A 26025-nucleotide genomic window follows, 5' to 3' on the forward strand; every position below is an offset into this window, starting at 1 on the left:
GCTCCTAGGCCTGACCAGCCCCGAGCAGTTCAGGGCCACACATCAGGCCACAAAAAGTCATGAGATTGACTAAAACTCGTGAGTTAAACGCCAATAAGCAATGCTGGGCTGGTTCATTTGCCTCCTGGTTTCTAAGGCCAGGGTCAAGCCTCACTCTGCACTCACGCAGCACAGCTGCTGTTTTAAACTGCGAGCAGTGAGATTCCCAGAATCACCTGGCTCCTGGAGCTGGCACTTGGAGAAAAATACCAGCTCTGCCACCCACTTCCATGTAGCGCTTCTCCTATCCCCACCACCGTCACACGGTCCCCTGTGTCCCAATCAACTCCAATCCCCCATGCGCCTGCTGCCAGCCATGACCCCCCCACTTGCCAGGCAGCCCCCTCCAATCCAGCCCAGTCCTTACCTGCTGTGATAAATAAAGAGGGGGGAGGGGGTAGCTCCCTTTGATGGACACCCAGACAGCCAGTTAGTCCCTCTTGGTGGCTGTTCTCTGCTTGCTTTACCGGTTAACAAAGTTCCCCAGGTAAAGGAAAAGGAGTGGGCACCTGACCAAGAGAGCCAATGGGGGGGGCTAGAACTTTTTTAAATGGGGGGGGAACTTCCCTTTGTCTGTGTGTTGTGGCTCTCTGGGAACGAGCAGAGACCCAGAGCAGCAAGGCTGTAAACAGCTTTAAAACCAGGTATGGAAAAAGCATCAAATCATACCTCAGCGCAACCCTACTTATCTGAAACGCCAAAGGTGTAAGTAGATCAGCATGTTTAGAAAGCTGCAATTGGGTTTATTTCTGTTTATTTCTTGTGGCTAATGGACTCCTCTGGGCTAAACCCAGATGCTTTTGTTTTGCTTTTAACCTTTAAGCTAAGCATCAAGATAGCTCTCTTGAGGTTTAATTGTTTCTTTTAAGATCTAGCAAAAAGCCTAAGGGTATGTCTACACTATGGGATTATTCCGATTTTACAGACATCGATTTTTGGCAACAGATTGTATAAAGTCGCGCGTACGCGGCCACACTAAGCACATTAATTCAGCGGTGTGCGTCCATGTACTGAGGCTAGCGTTGACTTCCGGAGCGTTGCACTGTGGGTAGCTATCCCGCAGCTATCCCATAGTTCCCGCAGTCTTCCCCACCCATTGGAATTCTGGGTTGAGATCCCAGTGCCTGATGAGGCAAAAAACATTGTCGCTGGTGGTTCTGGGTACAGCCTAACCCTCCTTCCGTGAAAGCAACAGCAGACAATCGTTTCGCGCCTTTTTTCCTGGGTGAACTGTGCAGACGCCATAGCACAGCAAGCATGGAGCCTGCTCAGCTCTAGACAGCAGTCAGGAACATTGTAAACACCTCGCGCATTCTCGTGCAGTCTATGCTGAACCAGGACCTGAAAAACTAGGTGAGGAGGCGGCGGCTACGGCAGCGCGGCGACGAGAGTGATGAGGACATGGACACAGAATTCTCTCAAACCGCAGGCCCCAGCGCTTTGGAGATCATGCTGGTAATGGGGCAGGTTCTAGCTATTGAACGCCGATTTTGGGCCCGGGAAACAAGCACAGACTGGTGGGACCACATAGTGTTGCAGGTGCGGGACGATTCCCAGTGGCCGAGAAACTTTCGCATGCGTAAGGGCACTTTCATGGAACTTTGTGACTTGCTTTCCCCTGCCCTGAAACGCCAGAATACCAAGATGAGAGCAGCCCTCACAGTTGAGAAGCAAGTGGCGATAGCCCTGTGGAAGCTTGCAACGCCAGACAGCTACCGTTCAGTCGGGAATCAGTTTGGAGTGGGCAAATCTACTGTGGGGGCTGCTGTGATGCAAGTAGCCAAAGCAATCACTAAGCTGCTGCTACCAAAGATAGTGACTCTGGGAAATGTGCGGGCCATAGTGGATGGCTTTGCTGCAATGGGATTCCCTAACTGTGGTGGGGCGATAGATGGAACCCATATCCCTATCTTGGCACCGGAGCACCAGAGCACCCACTACATAAACCGCAAGGGGTACTTTTCCATGGTGCTGCAAGCACTGGTGGATCACAGGGGACGTTTCACCAACATCAACATGGGATGGCCGGGAAGGGTTCATGACGCTCGCGTCTTCAGGAACACTAATCTGTTTAAACGGCTGCAGCAAGGGAATTACTTCCCAAACCAGAAAATAACTGTTAGGGATGTTGAAATTCCTGTCGTTATCCTGGGGGACCCAGCCTACCTCTTAATGCCATGGCTCATGAAGCCATACACAGGCAGCCTGGACAGTAGTCAGGAGCTGTTCAACTACAGGCTGAGCAAGTGCAGAATGGTGGTAGAATGTGCATTTGGACGTTTAAAGGGACGCTGGCGCACGTTACTGACTTGCTCAGACCTCAGCCAAATCAATGTCTCCATTGTTATTGCTGCTTGCTGTGTGCTCCACAATCTCTGAGAGAGTAAGTGGGAGACGTTTATGGTGGGGTGAGAGGCTGAGGCAAATCACCTGGCCACTGATTACGCGCAGCCAGACACCAGGGCGATTAGATGAGCACACCAGGAAGCGGTGCGTATCAGAGAAGCTTTGGAAACCAATTTCATGACTGGCCAGGGTACAGTGTGAAAGTTCTGTTTGTTTCTCCTTGATGAAAACCCGCCCCCTTGATTGACTCATTCCCTGTAAGCAACCCACCCTCCCCTTCAATTACAGCTTGCTTTCTAAGGAAATAAAGTCACTATCGTTTAAAAATCATGTATTCTTTATTAATTGATTATAAAAAGAGGGAGAGAACTGACAAGGTAGCCCGGGTGGGGTTTGGGAGGAGGTTAGGAGGGAAGGAAAAGGCCACTTCAAAAGTTCAAAATAATTACAGCCTTTTGCTTGGGCTGTCCGCTGGGATGGAGTGGGCGGGTGCATGGAGCCTCTCCCCCACCCTCCGCGTTCTTACACGTCTGGGTGAGGAGGCTAAGGAACATGGTGAGAGGGGAGGGTGGTTATACAGGGGCTGCAGCGGCACTCTGTGATCCTGCTGCCGTTCTTGAAGCTCCACCAGACGCCGGAGCATGTCAGTTTGATCACGCAGCAACCCCAGCGTTGCATCCCTCCACCGCTGATCTTCCTGCCGCCACCTCTCATCTCGAGCATCTCTCCTTTCCTCACGTTGGTCCCTCCTGTCCTCACATTAGTCCTTCTTGTCCTCACGTTCACTGGCATCTTTCCTATACTTTGATACCACATCCTTCCACTCATTCAGATGAGCTCTTTCATTGCGGGTCACTTCCATGATCTCAGAGAACATTTCATCTCGCGTCCTTTTTTTCGCCACCTTATCTGAGATAGCCTTCGGGACGGAGGAGGGAGGCTTGAAAAATTTGCAGCTGCGGGAGGGAGGGAGGGGAAAAAAAGGGAGAGAAGTATTTAAAAAGATACATTTCTCAGAACAATGCTTATACTCTTTCACGGTGAACAACACTATTCACATTACATTGCACATGTGATTTCGGTACAAAGTCGCATTTTGCATCTTAATATTGAGTGCCTGCAGCTTTGGTGTTAGAGATCACAGACGCAGGGCTGGGCAACAGAATTCGGCTTGCATGCAGCCATGGTAAGCCATTGTCTTTTGGCTTCTGCAGCCTTCATAAAAGCAGTGCCCTCCTTTCCCATACCAAGCAAAGCCCGTTGAGTGCTGCAGTTTTCCTGTTAACGTGCAGCAGCAGAAACCAAACTAACCCCCCGATCATCCAATTCTCTGGGATGATCACTTTACCCCTCCCCCCACCACATGGCTGGTATCAGGGAAGATCCCTGCTAGCCAAACGCGAAAAGCTCAGCGCCAATCCTGCTCTCCCCTCCCCCTGCTTGGCTAACTGCAGGGAAGGATTTCTTTTCAGCCACAGGCAAACAGCCCAATAGGAATGGCCACCTCTGTCCCCTTAATGAAATTCACGTATTTCAACCAGGTTACCATGAAAAATATCACTCTCCTGATGATAACACAGCGAGATAAAGAATGGGTGTTGCTTGAATGCCAGCAAACACCAAGATCATACGCTGCCAGGCTTTGTCATGCAATGATACCAGATTACTTGCTACTAGCATGGCGTGGTCAAGTGTCCTACCATGGAGGATGGAATAAGGCTGCCCTGCCCAGAAAGCTTCTGCAAAGGCTTTTGGAGTACCTCCAGGAGAGCTTCATGGAGATGTCCCTGGAGGATTTCCGCTCCATCCCCAGACACATTAACAGACTTTACCAGTAACTGTACTGGCTGCGAATGCATCCCAAGTCCTCAGGGCAAATTAATCATTAAAAAACGCTTGCTTTTAAACCATGTTTTATATTTACAAAGGTACATTCACCAGAGGTCCCTTCCATGGCTTCATGGTCTGGGATAGTGTCTTGGGAGGGCTGGGAGGGTAGTTCTGTCAGGCTGAGAAAAAGATCTTGGCTGTTGGGGAGAACGGAGTGCTGTGTGCTCTCCACAAGCTCCTCCTCCTCCTCCTCCTCCTCCTCATCTTCCCCGTCCACAGAATCCTCAGGCATGGCTGAGATTACCCCCGCCTCCGAATCCACGGTCAGGGGTGGGGTAGTGGTGGCGGACCCCCCCGAGAATTGCATGCAGCTCAGCGTAGAAGCGGCATGTTTGCGGCCCTGCCCCGGACTTTCCGTTTGCTTCTTTGGTTTTCTGGTAGGCTTGTCTGAGCTCCTTAACTTTCACACGGCACTGTACTGAGTCCCTGGTGTGGCCTCTTTCCATCATGGCCTTGGAGATTTTTTCGAATGTTTTTTCATTTCGTCTTTTGGAACATAGTTCTGCTAGCACGCAATCATCTCCCCATATAGCGATCAGATCCAGTACCTCCCGTACGGTCCATGCTGGAGCTCTTTTTCGATTCTCAGGAGACTGCATGGTCACCTGTGCTGATGAGCTCTGCGTGGTTACCTGTGCTGGTGAGCTCTCCATGCTGGGCAAGCAGGAAATGAAATTCAAAAGTTCGCGGGGCTTTTCCTGTCTACCTGGCCAGTGCATCGAGTTCAGATTGCTGTCCAGAGCGGTCACAATGGTGCACTGTGGGATAGCTCCTGGAGGCCAATACCATCGAATTGCGGCCACACTAACCCTAATTCGAACCAGCAATGTCGAGTTCGGCACTACTCCCCTCGTCGGGGAGGAGTACAGAAATAGATTTTAAGAGCCCTTTATGTCAAAGTAAATGGCTTTGTTGTGTGGACGGGTGCAGGGTTAATTCGATTTAACGCTGCTAAATTTGAACTAAACTCATAGTGTAGACCAGGCCTAAGTTCCAAAAGTATTTCCTTTCTTTTTGTTTTTAATACATGTTACCTTTTTAAAGAACAGAATGATCTGTGTGTCCTAAGAGGTTTGTGCATGTTGTTTAATTAGCTGGTGGCAACAGCTAATTTCCTTTGACAGAACAAGGAGTAATGGTCTCAAGTTGCAGAGGGGGAGGTTTAGGTTGGACATTAGGAAAAACTTTTTCACTAGGAGGGTGGTGAGGAACTGGAATGGGTTCCCTAGGGAGGTGGTGGAATCTCCTTCCTTAGAGGTTTTTAAGGTCAGGCTTGACAAAGCCCTGGCTGGGATGATTTAGTTGGGTTTGGTCCTGCTTTGAGCAGGTGGTTGGACTAGATACCTCCTGAGGCCCCTTCCAACCCTGAGATTCTATGATTCTATGATTCTTTGTTTTCTTTCTCAGCTTTTCCCGGGGGAGGGGTGGGAGTGGTGAAAGGGCTTGAGGGAACCCCACAGGGAGGAATTCCCAAGTGCGCCTTTCCTGGGCTCAAGGGGGTTTTTGCATTTGGGTGGTGGCAGCGTTTACCAAGCCAAGGTCAGAGAAAAGTTGTAACCATGGGAATTTAATACAAGTCTGGAGTGGCCAGTATTAATTTTTAAAATCCTTGTGGGCCCCCACTTCCTGCACTGGGAGTGACAGAGTGGGGATTCAGCCTTGACAGCTGCACCAAGACCATATGCCTCCTGGCTAACCTCAGCACAGCTCAGAGCTACCCCACAAGTGGAGCACACTTCCCCCACCCCAACTCAGGAAGGAAGCTGGGTGTGGAATTGCAGGAGCACGAGCAGATGGGCACGTGTGCAGCCAGATCAGTGCTCAGGGCCAGCTTTAGGAACTAATAATAATAATAATAATTGGAGATGTACCAATCTCCTAGAACTGGAAGGGACCTTGAAAGGTCATCTAGTCCAGCCCCCTGCCTTCACTAGCAGGACTAATTTTTGCCCCAGATCCCTAAGTGGCCTCCTCAAGGATTGAACTCACAACCCTGGGTTTAGGAGGCCAATGCTCAAACCACTGAGCTATCCCTCCAGGGCCTAATTCAAATACCCAGCAGTGGTCTGGGTCTTCGGCGGCACTTCGGCAGCGGAGGGTCCTTCACTCCCTCTGGATCTTTCACAGCACTGAAGGACCCCATGCCGCCGAAGACCCGGACCACCACCGGGTGAGTAAAATAAATTAAAAAGGCGCCTAAGGTGCAGGGCCCTCTTAGGCACGGGGCCTGATTCCGGGGAATCGGCCTGAAGCCGGCCCTGTCTGTGCTCTGCCTCTGGCGCTGAACCCAAAGCCACAGTCTATGGCACTGCTCGGTGCCTCCCCCCACTGCCTGCAGTCCATGTGCACCAGCCACTCTGAGGTGGGATCACCATTGACCAGCCCCTTCTGGTTGAGGGCTACTGTGTTGTGTCTGAATTAACGTTGCTGCTGCTCACACTCCTAGGCCTTCTCCCTGAGTGCGTTACAGGCACATGCAGCTTAACGGAGTGTGCCAAGGGGGGATGGGCATCCTGGGGCAGATGTACCCAGCAGCAACGCTGAAACTGAATGCTTAGAGCACTAGCTCTTGCAAACCAGCCAACTCCTGCAGGAAGCACAGGACTAGCTGCTCAGCTAACGGTGCAGCTCAAAGCTGCAGTCTAGAGAGAGCCCTAAAATCTCTGCCCCCAGTGCAGGGCGTGAGCCTGCCCTTGCTTGCTAGCCATGGGCTTTGCAAGGCTTGGTACTTCAGGGCTGATAACACAACCCTGACTTTCCCCCCACCCCCACCCCAAATCATTCCGGAATTGCAGCTAATGGCCCCATTTTTCCAGCTGGCTAAGGCAAGAGCTTGTCTGAGTAGCACCACGGCCACAACTTTCATTTCCTCTCAGCCACTTCCGGGGGTCGTGTGATGTACTAGCCCCACCCCCACTCCAGCCAGATTGGAAGAGTAATAGGAAGGCTGACATGACAGCACTCCTTTCTTTCAGGGCATTTCTTTGAGACAGTGGTCCCCAACCTTCTTCGTCTGGCTGGCACCAGACGACGAGCCACAGAGGACCGTGGCGGCGAACGAGCATCTGCCGAAATGCCGCCAACAAGCAGCAACGTCAATAGGCGTCACCGCCGAAATACTGCTGACAAGCAGCGTCATTCAGAGGTGTCGCCGCCAAAATGCCGCCAATTTTCAGCGGCGCCGCCTCTGGATGCTGCTGCTTGTTGGCAGCATTTCGGCGGCTGCTCGTCCGCCGGCCAGTACGCGGGCGCACTTAGACGCCCCAGCGGGCGCCATGGCACCCGCGGGCACCGCGTTGGGAACTCCTGCTTGGAGAGATTCATTTTAATGGGGGTCTGTGGCAGTCAAGGCCTGGCTGAACAGCCTGGCTAACCCGTCTCTCTGATCGGGGAGTAGCCGCAGCCTGTAAAACACGGACAGCCACAGGTCAGTGTAACGCTAGCGAACGGGTGACCCTCTAGAACACCAGCTGGGCCAGCCCTGCCCAAGGCCGGTTGTGCCAGCCGGGATGGTGAAATATGGATGCAGTGGCAGAGGGTCAGGCTGTAACTAGAACTCTGGCTCACAAGTCAGTCTGACAATCCAGAAACAGCTGCCAACGCTGAGCAAGCGTCCAGCCCGTCACAATCAGAAGAGGTGGGTCTGGCCCTCCCCCAGAGCAGGGGGTGGAAGGGTCTATTTCCCTGCTCGTGGCCCAGGCGAGCGGCACAGGTGATGAGCACACAGCTATGCTTTCCCCTCCTGCTCCTTGCACCAGGGGAGTAAGAACTGGCAGGGGAAACCAGGGACAACTTTCCCAAGGGCTATGGCTGCCAGCGCTGGGGATTGGCCCGCTCCCCTCCCTAGGAAGGAACGGAAACCGCTTATGGAGCTTTAGTCGCCTGGGGGCTGCTGCAGGTCCTGCCTCCAGCTAGCGCTGTCAAAGTTTAACCCGTTAACTCAGGGGTCGGCAACCTTGCAGCAGTGCTGGGCCGAGTCTTCAGTTAGTCACTCTCATTTAAGGCTTTGCGTGCCAGTCATACATTTTAATGTTTTTAGAAGGTCTGTCTCTATAAGTCTATAAACTATTGTTGTATGTAAAGTAAACACATTTAAGCTTCATTTAAAATTAAATTCAAATGCAGATCTGATCAGTTTAGTGCCGTGGTTCTTAACCTGCGGTGCAGGAACTCCCTGGGGCAGGGCCGGTGCAAGGATATTTTGTGCCCTAGGCGAAACTTCCACCTTGCACCCCCCGCCCCCCCTTGCACATCAGTTCATTGAGGGGTAAATCCCAATGATCCTTTATAGACCCCAGGGGCCAGCCGTGCCCAGGTGCTGCTCCTCAGACCAGGTTCCCGCCTCCCCGCGAGCCCTCCCCACCCCGGTGGCCCCCGCCCTGAGTCCACTCACTGGCTTTGCCGGGCTTGGGCCGCTGCAGCAGCTCGGCAGGGAGGAGCTGCCTTCTGGAGGCACCGGAGAGCCAGAGTGTCCCGCTTGCGCGGCACCGCTAGTGGGGAGTAGCCATGCTCCCTCACCCCTCCTTCCCAGGCTGCGGCCCGGCGCCCCCCCAGGGGCTCCTGCAGGTGATGTATGCGGGCGCCAGCCCCCATGCGCTCACCTAGGGTTACCATATTTCAACAATCAAAAAAGAGGGGAGAGCCCTGCCCTAGCCCCACCCCCACCCCCATCCACTCCCCACCCTGATTGCCCCAGTCAGAACCCCCAACCCCCCCCCGCTCCTTGTCCCCTGACTGCCCCCTCCTGGGACCCCTGCCCCTAACTGCCCCCCCAGAACCCCACCCCCTACCTAAGCCTCCCTGCTCCTTGTCCCCTGACTGCCCCAAACCATATCCACACCCCCGCCCCCAGACAGACCCCCAGGACTCCCGACCCATCCAACCCTCCCTCTCTCCCTGACTGCCCCCCGGGACTCCCCTTCCCAGGCCCAGTCCGGTCAGACGCTGGCTCCACGTGGAGGCAAACACGCTGCCGGGCTGCTGCGCGCACAGCCCCTCCCTCGCAGCGGCAGGGGCAGCAGTGGCGGCAGCTCTCACTCCCGGGAGCCGCAGAACCCGAGCGCGGTGAGGGGGGAGCCGGGGGGCACGTCTGTCGCCGGTCTGGGGGGCCCGCGGCCGGGACCCCAGCTGGCAGCCACGTACCAGGCAAAATCGGCTCGCGAGCCACCTTTGGCACACGTGCCGTCGGTTGCCAACCCCTGGATTAACTGATACTCTTGGTGCTTCTCAGTTTCTGTTAGTGCTTAACCTCCGCCCGGGGTCCCAGCTCTCCTGGCTGCCGCCCCGTGGCCAGGTCCAGCTGCCGCCATGCCTGGGGCTCCGCTATCGCCCCACGCAGAGCCCCAGGTTGGGAGGGGGGCGGCAGTAAGGTTGCCAAAACCGAACACCCTAGTCCCGCTCCTTCCCCAAGGACCCACCCCCCGCTCCCTCTATTCCCCTCGCTCGGTGGCTCCCTCCCCCCCACACTCACTCACTTTCACTGGGCCGGGGCAGAGGGTTGGGGGGCAGGAGGGGCCCTGGCTCAGGGCTGGGGCAGAGGCTCAGGGTTGGGGTGCAGGGTCAGGGCTGGGGCTCAGGGTTGGGGTGCAGGGTCAGGGTTGGGGGGCAGGAGGGGCCCTGGCTCAGGGCTGGGGCAGAGGCTCAGGGCCGGGGCAGAGGGTTGGGGGGCAGGAGGGGCTCTGGCTCAGGGCTGGGGCAGAGGCTCAGGGTTGGGGTGCAGGAGGGGCCCTGGCTCAGGGCCGGGGCAGAGGCTCAGGGTCGGGGTGCAGGAGGGGCCCTGGCTCAGGGCTGGGGCAGAGGCTCAGGGTTGGGGTGCAGGGTCAGGGCTGGGGCTCAGGGTTGGGGTGCAGGGTCAGGGTTGGGGGGCAAAGGGTCAGGGTTGGGGGGCAGGAGGGGCCCTGGCTCAGGGCCGGGGCACAGGGTCAGGGTTGGGGTGCAGGGTTACCTCGGACGGCTCCTGGTCAGCGGTGGTGAGGCAGGCTGCCTGCCTGTCCTGGCTCCGTGCTGCGCCCCGGAAGTGGCAGCAATCTGGCTCCTAGGCAGGGTGGGGTGGGGTGCTGCAGGACGCTCCACAGTGCACGTTGCTCTTGCATCGCCCCCCAAGCTGGCCAGTGGGCGTACCGAGCCAGTGCTCGGGTGGGGGCAGTGCGCAGAGGCCAGTGGCCACCCCCCCTAGGACCCGGACCTGCTGCTGGCTGATTCCGGGGCGTAGGGCTGCCAGGACAGGTAGGGACTCGCTTGCCTTAGTATCGCAGCCCCGCAACTAGACCTTTAACAGCCTGGTCAGCATTGCTGACTGGAGCCTCCAGGGTCCCTTTTCAACTGGGCGTTGAAAACTGGACACCTGGTCACCCTAGCCCGGCAGCCGGGCCCCCGCTGCAGGTAGCCGAGCCCTGGGCGTGGGGCTGGCAGCCAGAATCCCAGGTGCAGGGCGGCAGTGGAGCCCCGCCTAAAACATGGGGGTGCTGCAGCACCCCACACCACTAGTTCCCTGGTTAAACACCAATAGAATTTTTTATCAGTTACATGGTTATTGTTTTTGCACGTTATTTACATCCCTACCTCCAACAGCAACCCATCACTGACAATGAACGCAGGAAGCCTGGGGAACAAGCAGGGAGAACTGGAAGTCCTGGCACAGCCAAGGAACTATGATGTGATTGGAATAACAGAGACTTGGTGGGATAACTCACATGACTGGAGCAGTGTCATGGATGGATATAAACTGTTCAGGAAGGACAGGCAGGGCAGAAAAGGTGGGGGAGTTGCATTGTATGTAAGAGAGCAGTATGACTGCTCAGAGCTCCAGTATGAAACTGCAGAAAAACCTGTTGAGAGTTTTTGGGCTAAGTTTAGAGGCGAGAGCAACAAGGGTGATGTCAGGGCCGTCCTTACCCATACACAAAGTACCCAGCTGCGTAGGGCACCAGGAAACTTGGAGCATCAAATTTCCTGGTGTCCTGCCAACTGCGTGCTGCTCCAGCCCCTGCCCGACCTCTTCCCACCTCGCTCCACCCCTGCCCCAAAGCCCCTGCCCTGCTCTGCCCCAGCCCCAGCTCCACCCCTGAGCACTGCAGCAGGGCCGGGCCTGCACTCACCAGCTGCAGAAAGTGCAGGGACCCGGCCCCAGCTGCGCTGCCGGTGAGTGCTGGGGGGGTGGTTCCTCCCTGCCCCCAAGCCAGCCCCCGGGCAGAGGCCTGCCCCCCCATGGGGGGGCTGCGTAGGGCCCCAGAATAGCTAGGGACAGCCGTTGGTGATGTCATGGTTGGCGTGTGCTATAGACCACCAGACCAGGGGGATGAGGTGGACGAGGCTTTCTTCCGGCAACTAGCAGATGTTTCCAGATCACAGGCCCTGGTTCTCATGGGTGACTTTAATCACCCTGATATCTGCTGGGAGAGCAATACAGCGGTGCACAGACAATCCAGGGAGTTTTTGGAGAGTGTTGGGGACAACTTCCTGGTGTAAGTGCTGGAGGAACCAACTAGGGGGCCATTCTCCTCTTGACCTGCTGCTCACAAACAGGGAAGAATTGGTAGGGGAAGTAGACATGGGTGACAACCTAGGCAGCAGTGACCATGGGATGGTCGAGTTCAGGATCCTGACACAAGGAAGAAAGGAGAGCAGCAGACTATGGACCTTGGACTTCAGAAAAGCAGACTTTGACTCCCTCAGAGAGCTGATGGGCAGGATTCCCTGGGAGGCTAATATGAGGGGGAAAAGGGGTCCAGGAGAGCTGGCTGTATTTTAAAGAAGCCTTATTGAGATTGCAGGAACAAACCATCCCGATGTGCAGAAAGAATAGCAAATATGGCAGGCGACCAGCTTGGCTTAGCAGTGTAATCTTCAGTGAGTTTAAATTAAAAAAGGAAGCTTACAAGAAGTGGAAATTTGGGCAGATGACTAGGGAGGAGTATAAAAATATTGCTCAGGCATGAATGGGGTGTAATCAGCAAGGCCAAAGCACAACTGGAGTTGCAGCTAGCAAGGGATGTGAAGGGTAACAAGAAGTGTTTCTACAGGTATGTTAGCAACAAGAAGATGATCAGGGAAAGTGTGGGACCCTTACTGAATGGGGGAGGCAACCTAGTGACAGATGATGTGGAAAAAAACTGAAGTACTCAATGCTTTTTTTTGCCTCGGTCTTTATAGACACTGGGCAACACAGTCTGGGGAGGAGGTGAGCAGCCTCAGTGGTGAAAGAACAGGTTAAGGACTATTTAGAAAAGCTGGACATGCACAAGTCCATGGGTCCAGATCTAATGCATCCGAGGGTGCTGAGGGAGTTGGCTGATGTGACTGCAGAGCCATTGGGCATTATCTTGGAAAATTCATGGCAATCGGGGGAGGTCCCTGACTATTGGAAAAAGGCAACTATAGTGCCCATCTTTTAAAAAGGGAAGAAAGAGAACCCTGGGAACTACAGACCGATCAGCCTCACTTCAGTCCCAGGCAAAACAGTCAACATGGATTCACCAAGGGCAAGTCATGCCTGACCAACCTGATTGCCTTCTATGATCAGCTAACTGGCTCTGTGGACATGGGAAAGCAGCAGATGTGATATATCTTGACTTTAGCAAAGCTTTTGATACGATCTCCCGCAGTATTCTTGCCGGCAAGTTAAAGGTGTATGGGCTGGATGAAAGGACTATAAGGTGGATAGAAAGCTGGCTAGATCGTCGGGCTCAATGGGTAGTGATCAATGGCTCCATGTCTAGTTGGCAGCCGGTATCAAGTGGAGTGCCCCAAGGGTCGGTGCTGGGGCCGGTTTTGTTCAATATCTTCATTAATGATCTGGGGGATGGTGTGGACTGCACCCTCAGCAAGTTTGCAGATGACACTAAACTGGGAGGAGTGGTTGATACGCTGGAGGGTAGGGATAGGATACAGAGGGACCTAGACAAATTAGAGGATTGGGCCAAAAGAAACCTGATGAGGTTCAACAAGGACAAGTGCAGAGTCCTACTGTCACAGAAGCTGGCCCTGAGTTGTTGGGATGGCCCATAGAAAGCTGCTTACAACACAGCTGTGATCAGTTCTGCCACTCCCCCCATGGTCCTTCGGCTGTGGGAAGAACACCACAGCCTCCAAGCTGCTTGATGTATACCCACGTAGCTCATTCACAGCACCCTGTCCTTGGTTTACACTAGTGGTAGAGGAGAAGTGAAATTGATTGCGGTAAAGCAGTGCAAAAGACTACACTGATGCTCATTTCAGTTTACACCAGGCTTACTTTGGTTTAGCTTAAGTGGATTATGAGTTGGTTTGCGCTAAACTAAAATCACCCATTTGAAACAAACTACACAGGTTGTATCAGTTTAACTAAACCAGGGCACGGGTGTGTAGACAGACCTATAGGCACCAAACTGGAATAGCCAGCTTAGTGACTAGCTCAGCACTGCAAGCGATGGCATGAGGGAGAGGAAACTAGAGTCGGCAGCCGGAGGGAGTGCTGAGACCAGTCCTCTGTCTTGTTCACAGGCTACTTTAGAAGCACTTGGGGAAAAAAAGGGAGTTAATGGCACATGGAAAACAGCAGCATGCTAAGCAGTGGGAAAAGCAGGGTGTATGGTGTCACCTTTACTAAGGCTCGTACACTGAGCAGCGGGGCCGGAATGGCACTGCTACTGACACAGCATGGAACTTAGAGCCTGTCCGACTGGCTGGTCACTGCACGCTGCCTTTCTGTGTGCAGCCTGGGATGTGTTCCTGAGGTTTATTCCCCAGGGATGGTTGTAGGTGTGCTCCCCCTGGCTGCATGGTGCATGGGCAGAGCTGTGGTATTTATGTGCTAGGACCGGTAGCTTCCCTGGTTTGGCCCTGCTGTGGTGGATCGGCATTTGCCCCATTACCATCTGCTAATTCCTGTGCAAGTGCCTGAAATTCACTTTCCACAAAGCTGCGAGGGGAACTGGTGACTCTGTAAACCTGGGGCTCTTTCGCTCACAGCCGTCAGAACCAGCTAGCGCTGAAGAGGAAAGGCACAGACACCACTGTCAACACGGGCATGCTCTGCTCCAGGAGCGACACTGGCCCCTGGCCATCTGCTCCAGCACAGCAGGGACTGACTGTGACTGGGTGCCTTGCTGGCCCCTTGTTCCACGGGGGCAGCAATGTGTGACAACCCTTGTCCTGGGCCACCTTACAGGCTTCCAGGAGGATGGGGAGAAGAGCCTGGGCCCACTTCCCACCCCTCAGCAGATGAGAGTCCAGCGGAGGGCAACAAAAATGATTAGGGGGCTGGAGCACATGACTTACGAGGAGAGGCTGAGGGAACTGGGATTGTTTAGCCTGCAGAAGAGAAGAATGAGGGGGGATTTGATAGCTGCTTTCAACTACCTGAAAGGGGGTTCCAAAGAGGGTGGATCTAGACTGTTCTCAGTGGTAGCAGATGACTGAACAAGGAGCAATGGTTTCAAGTTGCAGTGGGGGAGGTTTAGGTTGGATATTAGGAAAAACTATTTTCCTAGTAGGGTGGTGAAGCACTGGAATGGGTTCCCTAGGGAGGTGGTGGAATCTCCTTCCTTAGAGGTTTTTAAGGCCTGGCTTGACAAAGCCCTGGCTGGGATGATTTAGTTGGGTTTGGTCCTGCTTTGAGCAGGGGGTTGGACTAGATACCTCCTGAGGTCCCTTCCAACCCTGAGATTCTATGATTCTATGAGGGGAAGAACTAGAGCTGCTCTCCCACCGTGTCGTGGCACCTTCCCTGCCTCCTCCATGGCCAGCTCAGGCCCATCCGTAAGCATTCCCAGCATTCTGTTAGCTTGACTGCCGCTGCACATTGAGCGGATGTTTTCAGAGAACTATCCACAACGACTCAAAGATCTCTTTCTTGAGTGGTAACAGCTAATTTAGACCCCATCATTTTATATGTATAGTTGGGATTATGTTTTCCAATGTGCATTACTTTACATTTATCAACATTGAATTTTAATCTGCCATTTTGTTGCCCAGTCACCCAGTTTTTAGAGATCCTTTTGTTGTTCTTTGCAGTCTGCCTGGGTTTTATCTATCTTTAGTAATTTTGTATCATCTGCAAATTTTGCCACCTCAGTTTACTCCTTTTTCCAGATCATTTATGAATATGTTGAATAGGACTGGTCTCAGAACAGAGCCCTGGGGGACACCACTATTTCTCTCTCTCCATTCTGAAAACTGGCCATTTATTCCTACCCTTTGTTTCCGGTCTTTTAGCCAGTTACCAATCCATGAGAGCACCTTCCCTCTTATCCCATGGCAGCTTACTTTGTGTAAGAGACTTTGGTGAGGTACCTTGTCAAAGGCCTTCTGAAAATCTAAGTACACCACATCCACTGGTTCCCCTTGGTCCAAATGCTTGTTGACCCCCTCAAAAGATTCTAGTAGATTGGTGAAGCATGATTTCCCTTTACTAAAACCACATTGACTCTTCCTCAACAAATTATGTTCATCTATATGTCTGACAATATTGCTCTTTATTATAGTTTCAACCAATTTGCCTGGTACGGAAGTCAAGCTTACAGGCCTGTAAATGCTGGGATCACCTCTGGAGCCCTTTTTAAGAACTGGCGTCACATTAGCTATCCTCCAGTCATCTGGTACGGAAGTTGATTTAAAGGATAGGTTACATCATTATGCTGTTCATCAGAAGTTAGACAGATCAGATTTTAGGAAGGTGAGAATAATCTTGCAAGTCAGAGAAATGCTCTTAGTTCCAGTACCTTTATGTGGAACAACATCTCCCAGTGAGATCACAAACCAGGGCATGGCTGGAAATCAAGGTGAAGAATCCCTTACACCCTTTAAGACTATTACTGTAGACTCAGGAAGGTGGTAAGGGAACTCCCTAAAGGGCATGGTCCTCCTGTTTTACAAAATAAGACATCTGGAAAGTACTGAGACATTGTGGCTCAGGTGTTCCTAGTGTCAAGAAACTGCGCTAGACCCATGAGGAGCCCTGCTGAGGCTCAGATATAGCTTGGTATTAAAGCTATCATGTAACTGCCTGAGTAAGAAACCTATTCACTGCAAGGAAGTTTGCAGGTCTGGATACATCAAGGCTTTAGTAACCACATAATCTACATGGGTATGAAAATAAATAAATAAATAATAATGATTGGAGATATATCAATCTCCTAGAACTGGAAGGGACCTTGAAAGGCCCCCTGCCTTCACTAGCAGGACCACCCTTGTCAGTGCATACTATTAGGGAAGAACCATCTAGACACTCTACCGAGGGTCCAGTTTATACACAGACACTGAACCGTTCAGGAAGAATAGTCATGGCAGCCAAACATGGAACGGAACACTTGCTGCTTAGCAGTAAGGTTGAGTTTTACTGATTATGTGACCACGACACAGAAAGGGGCTCACCCATGGAATACTTCTGGAAATTGGGAAGAGTTCTGGACCCCAGAGGCGAATACGATGAATTTCAGGGAGTTAGTACAGCCAGAGCATTTCAGCCAACGCCACACAATCCTACTGTCCACAGTGTCTAATAGGTGACAAATCGCAGTCACAATGTGGCCAGAAAACAAACCTCTGACACCACTAAGTGTAGGTGATGGATGGCTTAACCTTTAGTTGAAGCTGTTCCTTCCAAGATGGGAGGAATCAAAGCTGTATTTACTGAGACCTTGTGAAATGCTGGGCCAAGTGCTCCATTGGCTCCAAGTGCTCTACTGGTTCCAAGGAAGGCTTGGTAAAGCTAACGATGGGTGCCCCAATATACTCTTAGTCCCCATACAGGGGTCTACCAAAGACACTGCCCAGCCCTAGATGCTGTGGTACATGGTGGAGCCAGAAGCAGACCTGAACAATCTCCTTCCTGGCTTAGAACCAGGAACTGGTTATAACCAAAGCACAATAATGTTGTAATATTTCCTTCTATGAGAGATCAGAGATCAATACACAAAGCCCAATGACCTGTTGCAAAAAAGTGTCACCTTTGTTAGGTCCCAAAGCTGAAGATAGTTCTGCACGTGTTAAAAACTGAAATTACCATGTATCACATAAATACTCTAATCACGTGACATCAGTAATTAATGGAACCAACACTAAAAATTGCCACCAAAAGATTCAGCGAGACAGATGGATATATCAAAACAATCAGATAATAAGCACTCTCAGGTATACTTGTTCATGTCATGTAAAATGCATCATTTGCCTCCCCTCATCACCTGTTGAGTCATGAGGCTCATTCATCTTTCTCCAGAAGTTTTTCAGATATGTTGTCCCAGAGCTGGTAGGTTTTACTTATATGCCATATGTTCAGATTTGTAGGGAACAGTATCTCTCCCTCACTGTTCTGTAGCCTTTCAATTTTAAAATAACATCAGAGTGCCTTCTGCTGACCTCCTTAAACATCCGTAGTTCTAGGTTAGCGGACTTGAGTCCAGAAACAAAGAACAGCAGAATTCTTGAATTTTAAGTCTGTTTAGATGTTGACAGATGGAGGGGAAGAAAGGAGATGGGAAGGAGCCATACTCAAGAGGAACAAGAACACTGGTCACATCTGTTCTTATATCACTGCAAAAGTCACTTGCTCTACAAGCCATGGTTAGGATATGGTGTATGAATCTCTATTAACCAACTTCTTACCCAGCAACATTGAAGTATTGTTTTAAAAATGGCTTGAGACATTGGTCAGATACTTTATGTGCTGGATTTTTGAGCTGTGGGCGCACTTGTACCTGGGTACACTGGTGCTCAACAGCAAGGAAGCAGACAAATCTCCTGCAAAAAGTGATCAGATCCCAACAACCACTCTCGCCTAAACCCCAATTGCAGGTAATTCTCATTGAGCATACAAATAATTGGACTGTCTTGTTCAGTGCCCTTTATTTTTTCCATAATTTGTACAAATCTGGTTATAGGCAAACTTGGGTGATATTTTGTTAGCAATCGTACGTGAATTCTAGATTAAAATAAGGAATTATGTACACACTGCTCTCCATGAGTTTTATAGCAAGCTACAATGGTCTGCAGTTGGCACAAGACTATAAAATGGAATTACAGGATCAGGAACAATGCCCTATATGGGCAGCTTCCTTGCAGCATCTGTCAGGTCACATGGTTGCATGAAGCTTTGGCATCCAGCAAGGCTTCACACTCCCATTGGAAGCAGACACTCCCTGCCTGCGATCTCCAGCAGAGAGACTCTTAGGATCCTTGCACCGGGAGTGAGTGGGAATTCTTTTCTCCAACAGCGGTTCATCTTCAGACATCAAGTGCTTCTTCTGCATTTGCTTCCATTGTCACCAGTGTGGACAGAAAAGAGTTTCACGATTCTTTTTAAACACAGAATTTTAATTTTAGGATTATCCCAACTAGTACTGAACAACAAAAGTACAAGTCCATAAGTAAAACAATGAATGAGCTTCTGCCACATACAGTGATGGGGCTGCTCTGTAGGAAGGGGATTTGATCCCAGGAGGGTGACCAGTCCGGAGGAGTTTAGAAAGACACCATTCTTGTTTCAGGGATTCAAAAACAATGGTGTTCCAAAATGGTGAAAATTATATGCAGAGTTTGTAATAGTTTTCAATAGAGCTGGGATGTAGAGATAAGCAGACACAAAAAATCAAAATGAAAGATACCTTATTAAGGGATTGTACTCTTATTTGTGTTATCCTAATAGAATTTTTGTTTACAGCACTCAAGACTACAGTATTATATTGTGGTATTGTACACTAGTTACCTAATTTATCTGTCTCATTGAAACAAACACAGTAATGGAGAGTAAAATCGGCACTTTCATTGTAAGTGGTTGTTTTATTTTTGAGAGTCATGTCACAAAGGGTCCAGAAGTTTCACAATGCATTGCCTCAGAAGGGTTAATGCTAAAGGTTGACAGCCCCGAAGTCTGACCTGTTCCATTTTCCCCACGCAGTGGGAGTACGGGCTCTGTAAGTGTGGAGAGCATTCCAGAAAGAGGCCTGCTAGTCTGAACATCTTGGGCCAGGTTGTTCTGCCAGCTGAGCATGCACAGTTCCCACTACCGCCAATGGACGCTGCACATGCACAGCTGCTGGGGTGGCCAGGCTCAGGCTGTTCTTCATCTGGGTAACCCAGTTACATGCCCTGAACTCTGAATTTCTAACATGCCTCCGCTGGGTGTCAGAAGTTGAGACATGGGTGTTCTGGGTGTGCTGAGAATGGGTTTCCTCAGTGACAAACACACTGACATTGAGACATTTGCAGCCCTCTTTTTGGAGCAATGAGGCTTCTCGTTAGGGCCATGTGAGTAGGTAAATGGGCCGCATTTGAGGCTCAAGCATCTGGGTGCTATTTTAAAGAATTAAGAGACATGAAATTAAGTTGCTCGGCTAATGCCTTTTGTAAAAGGCTTTCCTTCCAATCACAGCGTTTGGCTCCTCCACCAGAAACATGGCAAGCTGTTTTAGTGCTTACTCTCAGGAAAGCAACTCTGAGGGCTGGCCTTCACTACGGGGAGATCAACGTTGCTGCAATTGATCAGCCAGGGTCAATTTAGGGGGTCTAGTGAAGACCCGCTAAATCAACGGCAGAGCACTCTCTGGTCAACCCCAGTACTCCAGCTCCCCGAGAAGAGTAAGGGGAGTCAACTGGAGAGCGTCTCCCGTCGACACAGCGTAGTGAAGACACTCGGGTAAGTCGACCGAAGCGACGTTGACTCCAGCTATGTTCACGTAGTTGGAGTAATGGAACTTAGCTTGACTTACCCCGGTAGTGAAGACAAGCCCAGAGGGTTGGACGTTTGGGGATGGATCCTCAGCTGGTGTCAAGCGCTGTCTTTTGGCGAGAACCATATTAGGCTTCTGTGATATGTGAATGACTTTTAGCAGGTGCACTGGGCATGCGCATTCTTCAACTTTTGGCCATGAAGAGTTACGAAATCAAGTGATTTACAAGACACAAACCACTGCAAATGATTTCCTCACACAGCACCTTTACTCTGCACAGAACATCAGATACATAACACTGGCAGTTAAAAGATATTGGACCACATTTTTGTCTTCTATAAGTTTAGAGCTCCAGATGAAACCTAGAGCAGCCATTAGTTCAATTAGTACATTGGAAACAACAAACAACAGAATCAGGCATAGGGTTTTTTTTAAAGCTGTAAAGCTTTGAACTTCTACACCCATGTTAACTGTTCGCTTAACTAAGATGCACAACTGTGTTACCATTTAAAACTATGTCTAATGGGAGATGGTAGGTAATATGCATTTTAACAGCTATCTGAAACTACTGCAGATGGCACATCCCCAACCCCTGATTAACTAAATAACATAAAAATAAAAAGCCCTCTAAATGAATACAAAACTTCAAAGCCTAGTTGTTATCATTTGAATTCTAACACTATTAAACAAGTAGCCAAAACACAAACACCCAACTTGAGTCAATGAAATTTAATTAAAAAGGACAGCTGGGTCTTACTTCTGGTTTGGACTGAGGAAGCATATTAGAGTCACAAAACCAAACTCGGAACCATATGTCCAGTGCCGGCACAGGAGACTTAAGCAAAACAAAGAAAAGTTTGATGCTTATTGGAACTGCTGCTTCTAACCTTTTCTCTAGGTATACTGCAAAAGATGGTGTGCAGTTCAGCAAGTCTGCCTCAAATTACCAATTTTACAAGTGGTAACATTTGTTCTCCACAAGAATCTCTCTGCAGAATTTCTTCTGTTTTTATATTGAAAATCTCTGTTCGGATTTTTTTTTATTGTTTTATCCGCAGATTTCTTAAAGTAGATAAATTATTTTATTTTGTAAACTAAAGGCAATACACTAACCTGTCATTTCAATACTTTCTGGAGGTAAAAGGCATTAATGCAAGAATTGTAACATGAGCAATTTAACATCGCTGGCTGTTATGCACTTGTAAAAAGCGTAGCTCTCTCAGACATATATTTTCCAAAGTCATTGCACAATAAATGCTGCTGTGCCTCTTGCTGATACAGCCTATTCAAAAAGAATCTTAAAATGGTTTTATTTTCAACTTCCTCTGTCTTTCTAAAATTAAAGTTGCAAAAGGAAGTCAACATTTTTTTTGGTTAAATTTACACCCTTGGTATTGGATATTTGAAACCATTTTATATTATGCTAAGCAGTGCTTGAAAGTAACCTTCTCCTACCCAGACAAAATAAAAACAAAACATTGTAGGAGGATGATTAGAAAGGACAAAGCCTGGCTTTGTTCTCATATAAACCCAGTCTCCACTTGTTTAAAACAATTATACACCAGTGGAAATAAATGTTTGTATCTTTTTTGTACATCACTCATGCACTTCAATTGTGATGTTGTGCATGAAGATACGACATGAACTCAACATAATATAATCCATTTTTGTTGCTTTAAATTAGCCAGTTGCTGGGTGTGTCTTTAAGGAACTGCACTTTATATTCCTGCACACAATCTTCTGGCTTTTTACCCACTAATTTTTATCCCCTTGCAGAGTTGCTTCTTTTGAATTATATGCCACTGTCACTTGAGAACATTTCACAGTCTGCATTGTACTTTAGCAGTCTTTTAAACCTTTCGTTCATAAAGTGATATTTATATTTTAGTCAGCAGAGGGCACTGACCGGCTTCATGAAGTTTTACCAAGCACAAGAGGCAGCTTTATGAAGTTCACGAAGCTCACTAATACTTCCCCTAGAAAACTGACAGAGTAAGCAGCAAATTGAAACTTGATTTGTTTCCACCCTAAAGTTATGCCTGTAGCAATGTTTGCTCATAAAAGTGCAAAACCCCCCTAAGCTGAAGAACTGGACTTAGCTCCTTCTTGGATAAGAAACTCATATTGCATTGTTAATGATTTTAGCCAACTTGACTTTGTGCAAAATATCTTTAAGAAGGTTCCGGCTCAATTTCAGAATACAAAAGAAGTAAAATAAATAGTTGACTAAGATCTCTCTAAACAATAAGTTGAATTTTGTGTGCTGAAAAGAAATTATGGGTTTAATGCAATTTATCTGTAAATAGAGAACAGTAGTCTGTGAAATTTTAACATACGGAGTTGTACTGGTAATGTTTTCTGCTTGTAGCATAATGTTCCCAAAGTCTAGATCAATGCAATGTTGTTTTACACTTGGTAACTGCGGTGAGAATGAGCCTGAGATATGTTGTAAAAAGGCAGTCCCTTGTAAACATTTCCTCAAAAGGAACAGTAGCAGTTGAGTATGTATCAGTTACTCATATGATACTTGTCAATATAGCAATGCTTTATAAAAGACATACAGCTTATTTCCAGGTTGTCAAGAATTTTATATGATATTGATTTTCTGAAACAAAATGTCATCCAGTCCAAGATTTAAATCATATTTTGCTTCACCACTCTACATTTACTAGGTCTTCTGCTCTGCTGCTGTTGCAGTTTGTGAGGGAGCTTCTGGTTTCATGATCTGGTATGTAATGAGATATTCTGGGTAAGCCTGAAAATAAGCAGAGAAACAAACCAATGCTTTTCTGAAGGATATGGACAGTAAATTACAATTTCACCCTTCATTTATTTTGTGTTGCTGAAGTACTACAAAGGCGTAAGGGTCCATGGATTAGAACCCGGGTCTGCAGAGCCTGGGATGGCTGACGTTCCCCACAGAGCCACCAGGAGGCTATAGAGAGCTATGGCCAGGAAGCTCTGTGGAGGGTAGCTGCAGCAGGAAGCACCACCCAAGGGAGTCAGAGTGATCGTACGCTGTGGGCCTCTGATTGGCCAAGTCCCCTATTAAACCCCAGGGTTGTTACAGGAAGTTGTCTGGGCAACCACACCGACTTTGGCCTGCTGCAACTCCAGACTTTGCCTTTTCACCAGACCTCCAGTCTCCAATCACAGGGAGCCTGAATCTGCTCCAGACTCTTGCCCCCTGGCTCCAGCCTGGTACTAACTCTGACCTCTGGTCTCCAACTCTTATCCCGACTCTAGGTTACTGAATCTGGCTCTTGTGATTCCTTCAACTCCTGCTCAGCAACTATCATTTCTGGTGTGCAGACCTCTGTGCAGCTGTGACCGCCTGTGTCCCAGTTCCTTACAGAAGGATGTTAGACCCTGGAGGCTATTACATGTCTATTACTGTAACACTGATGTTTCAATATAAACATCTTCCTCCTCCCATCGGCTCTCCCTCTTTGCTTTTTAGCTTTCCCTTGATATCTGTAGAGATCAATGAGATTCCTCAGTAGGGAGGACTATATAACTGCTCTCCTTACCTCCCCTGTTATTCACAGCACCAGAATTCTTGAGCATAGCTACCAGAGAAGGAGAGCAGAGAGGACAGCAGCAGGAGAACTAGATGTCTATGCCAGTGGGGGCACAGCAGAAAGAGCTCATAAGAGCCAGATTTTCCAGTGTTTAGCACTGAGAACAATGGGAGCTGCTGGGTGCAGAGCACTAATACACATATGGTTCCAAACTTTCAAACATTCAGGGCCCTCCTGAAATGAGGCAACAAGTCTTAATAAAAAGGAGTTTGCTCCATGTGGGCATTACCACTGCATGCCCAACAGCCAAACTTCCTGAGTTAATACCATGGGTAAGTTCCCATCTGCACCTCCCCCAAGAACGTAACAGAATACAGAGTGTAATACTGGACTGGTCAGCGGCCCTAACTAAGTGCTGGCTGGTGATCTGTTTTGTGCCCTGCAAACATTTTAAGAGTAAAGTAACTACTGAACGGGCACTGAGCACATAATATAACTGCCCTGCCAGTCCCTCATTGCAGGTCCTTGTGGCACAGCACTGCACTGGCTGTGTTGCTCCAGGATACAGCATTCTGGAACTTCACCGCTTCCTCTGAGCCGTGGACTTGGGGGACAACCTTCCTGCAGGTGCTCACAGTAAACAGGTCATGTAAATGGAAAGTTTTATTCCCAGGGCAAATGTCTTATCTGAACTGTTTTTATTCAAAACAAGTCTTGAATACTACTTATGCTGGCACAAAGGTAAGACTAAGTTTAGCCACATGAGGAATCTCCTCTACTCCCTTTTTGGATGGCAACTGTATACTTTGCAGCAACAGCCAATGTAACTACTAACTGGAATCTATGGAATAAGACACAGCTGTCCCCACTAACTACCAGAAAAGTTTTTGAAATTAGTCTGCCTTCACTGCAACAGAGCCAAGGCCATGGAGAATCAGTGCCCTCTGCTGTGGCTACCAAGGCCAATCACATATTTTAAGAGGCTCTTGTTTAGTAACACCAGACAGAAGGCGATTATACACAAAGGCCAGATCCTCATCTGTGTAGAACTGTGTAGCACCACTGAAGTCAATGGGGGCTATGCTGATTTACACCAGCTGGGGATCTGGCCACCACTATGTATTCAAATAACTTGTAGAGCCCTGACTGGTACATAATTTGGGAACTTTATCTGGATTGTTATCAGACAGGCACACAGTACCTGTTGGGGGGAGGAATAGCTCAGTGGTTTGAGCATTGGCCTGCTAAATCCAGGGTTGTGAGTTCAATCACTGAGGGGGCAATTTGGGGATTGGTCCTACTTTGAGCAGGGGGTTGGACTAGATGATCTCTTGAGGTCCCTTCCAACCCTAATAATCTATGATATGACATGGCCACACTGACTACAAATTTTGCACATTCCATTATTCTGATGCTTTATAATTAAGCCCCTTTGGTTTTCAGTTTAAACTGATTTTTACCAAAAAATTTCTGGGTTTCACAAAAAGAATTATTCTTTTTTTTCCAATTTTCACCCTACTTTTGTATCATTCAAATATATAAACAATAACTTGTTTTATTAGGACGATAATCCATTAGTCTGGGTGTATATGCAAAGCTGCCTGTTGACGGAAGGCTATGCATTACACACAATAAACAAACAGGCACGCACGCAAGTTCTGAAGTGCGTGCACGTCTGAACATACCGATTAATCTCATGCCCACCACATACACATTTCAAGCTACTAGCAGATAACAGTTTTAAGATTTAACTAAAATGGGATGAAAACAAAAATCTGTCTCAGAACACGTTTCAGAACATAAGTAGAAGAAAATTTAAAAAAAACAAAAACAGGAGAAAAGGATGAAGTTGATTGTATGTGCTGCAAGTGGTGGGGCCCAATTATTAAATGTAAATATTTAGGCTAATAGTTCTAAGTCTACAACAGTAAACTGTTTATTCAAATGAAAAGTTCTATGTGGGGATTAGAGAGATTTTGTTTTCTTAAACTCAGGGGTGGTCCTGTGTTCTGAGTTCTGTTTTAGTTCTGCAGCAAACCACACTGATGAGCGGAATTCAAAGAATTAATCTACTGAATACTTTTTCCCCGTCTTTCTGTCCACCAAAATAAACACTGATATCTACCCAGAAAAATTAATAGTTTTTTGCACTGATTTTCACGTTTTTGTTGTGGTAATAAACACTGAAATTCCTGGGCAAAATTAAATAAAATAAAAACTGAAAATGAAAGGCCCTATTTATAATCCACATACCTGCTCTCCTCTGTAGATAACATATTCAGCATATGCAAGTCCATTCACGCTTGGCCTGCCAATTACAGAATGATGTCCAGGAGGAGCATGAGCCATTTTCATTGTACTGAACTGCAGAAAGGATTTTCCAAGAGTGACTCTACAGAAAAGCATTTGTCTAAGAGAAAAACAAACAACACACAAATCAAATCTTACTGGGAGCAGGAGGTCAGACTAGAAGATCATAATGGTCCCTTCTGACCTTAAAGTCTATGAGTCTATGAGACTACTGTAAACCTTAAGAATGACTTCAAAATTTAGGAACTTGTTTAAGTTATCAAAATCCATTTCCT

General features: G+C 48.8%; 1 protein-coding gene across 1 annotated transcript in view; it reads right to left on the minus strand.

Moving 5' to 3' along the window:
* Window positions 1-20168: 20168 nt before the first annotated feature.
* TNKS (tankyrase) overlaps window positions 20169-26025 on the minus strand; it is a 323782-nt gene continuing 317925 nt past the window's right edge. The window contains exons 26-27 of the mRNA XM_045018479.1: window positions 25694-25850; window positions 20169-22674 (exon numbers count right to left, since the gene is read on the minus strand). Coding sequence (XP_044874414.1) covers window positions 22588-22674; window positions 25694-25850 — 244 coding nt within the window. The 3' untranslated portion in view covers window positions 20169-22587. The remainder of the gene's footprint in view (window positions 22675-25693; window positions 25851-26025) is intronic.

This window comes from Mauremys mutica, chromosome 5 (assembly GCF_020497125.1).
Source record: "Mauremys mutica isolate MM-2020 ecotype Southern chromosome 5, ASM2049712v1, whole genome shotgun sequence".
In the NCBI taxonomy this organism is placed as follows: Eukaryota; Metazoa; Chordata; order Testudines; family Geoemydidae; genus Mauremys; species Mauremys mutica.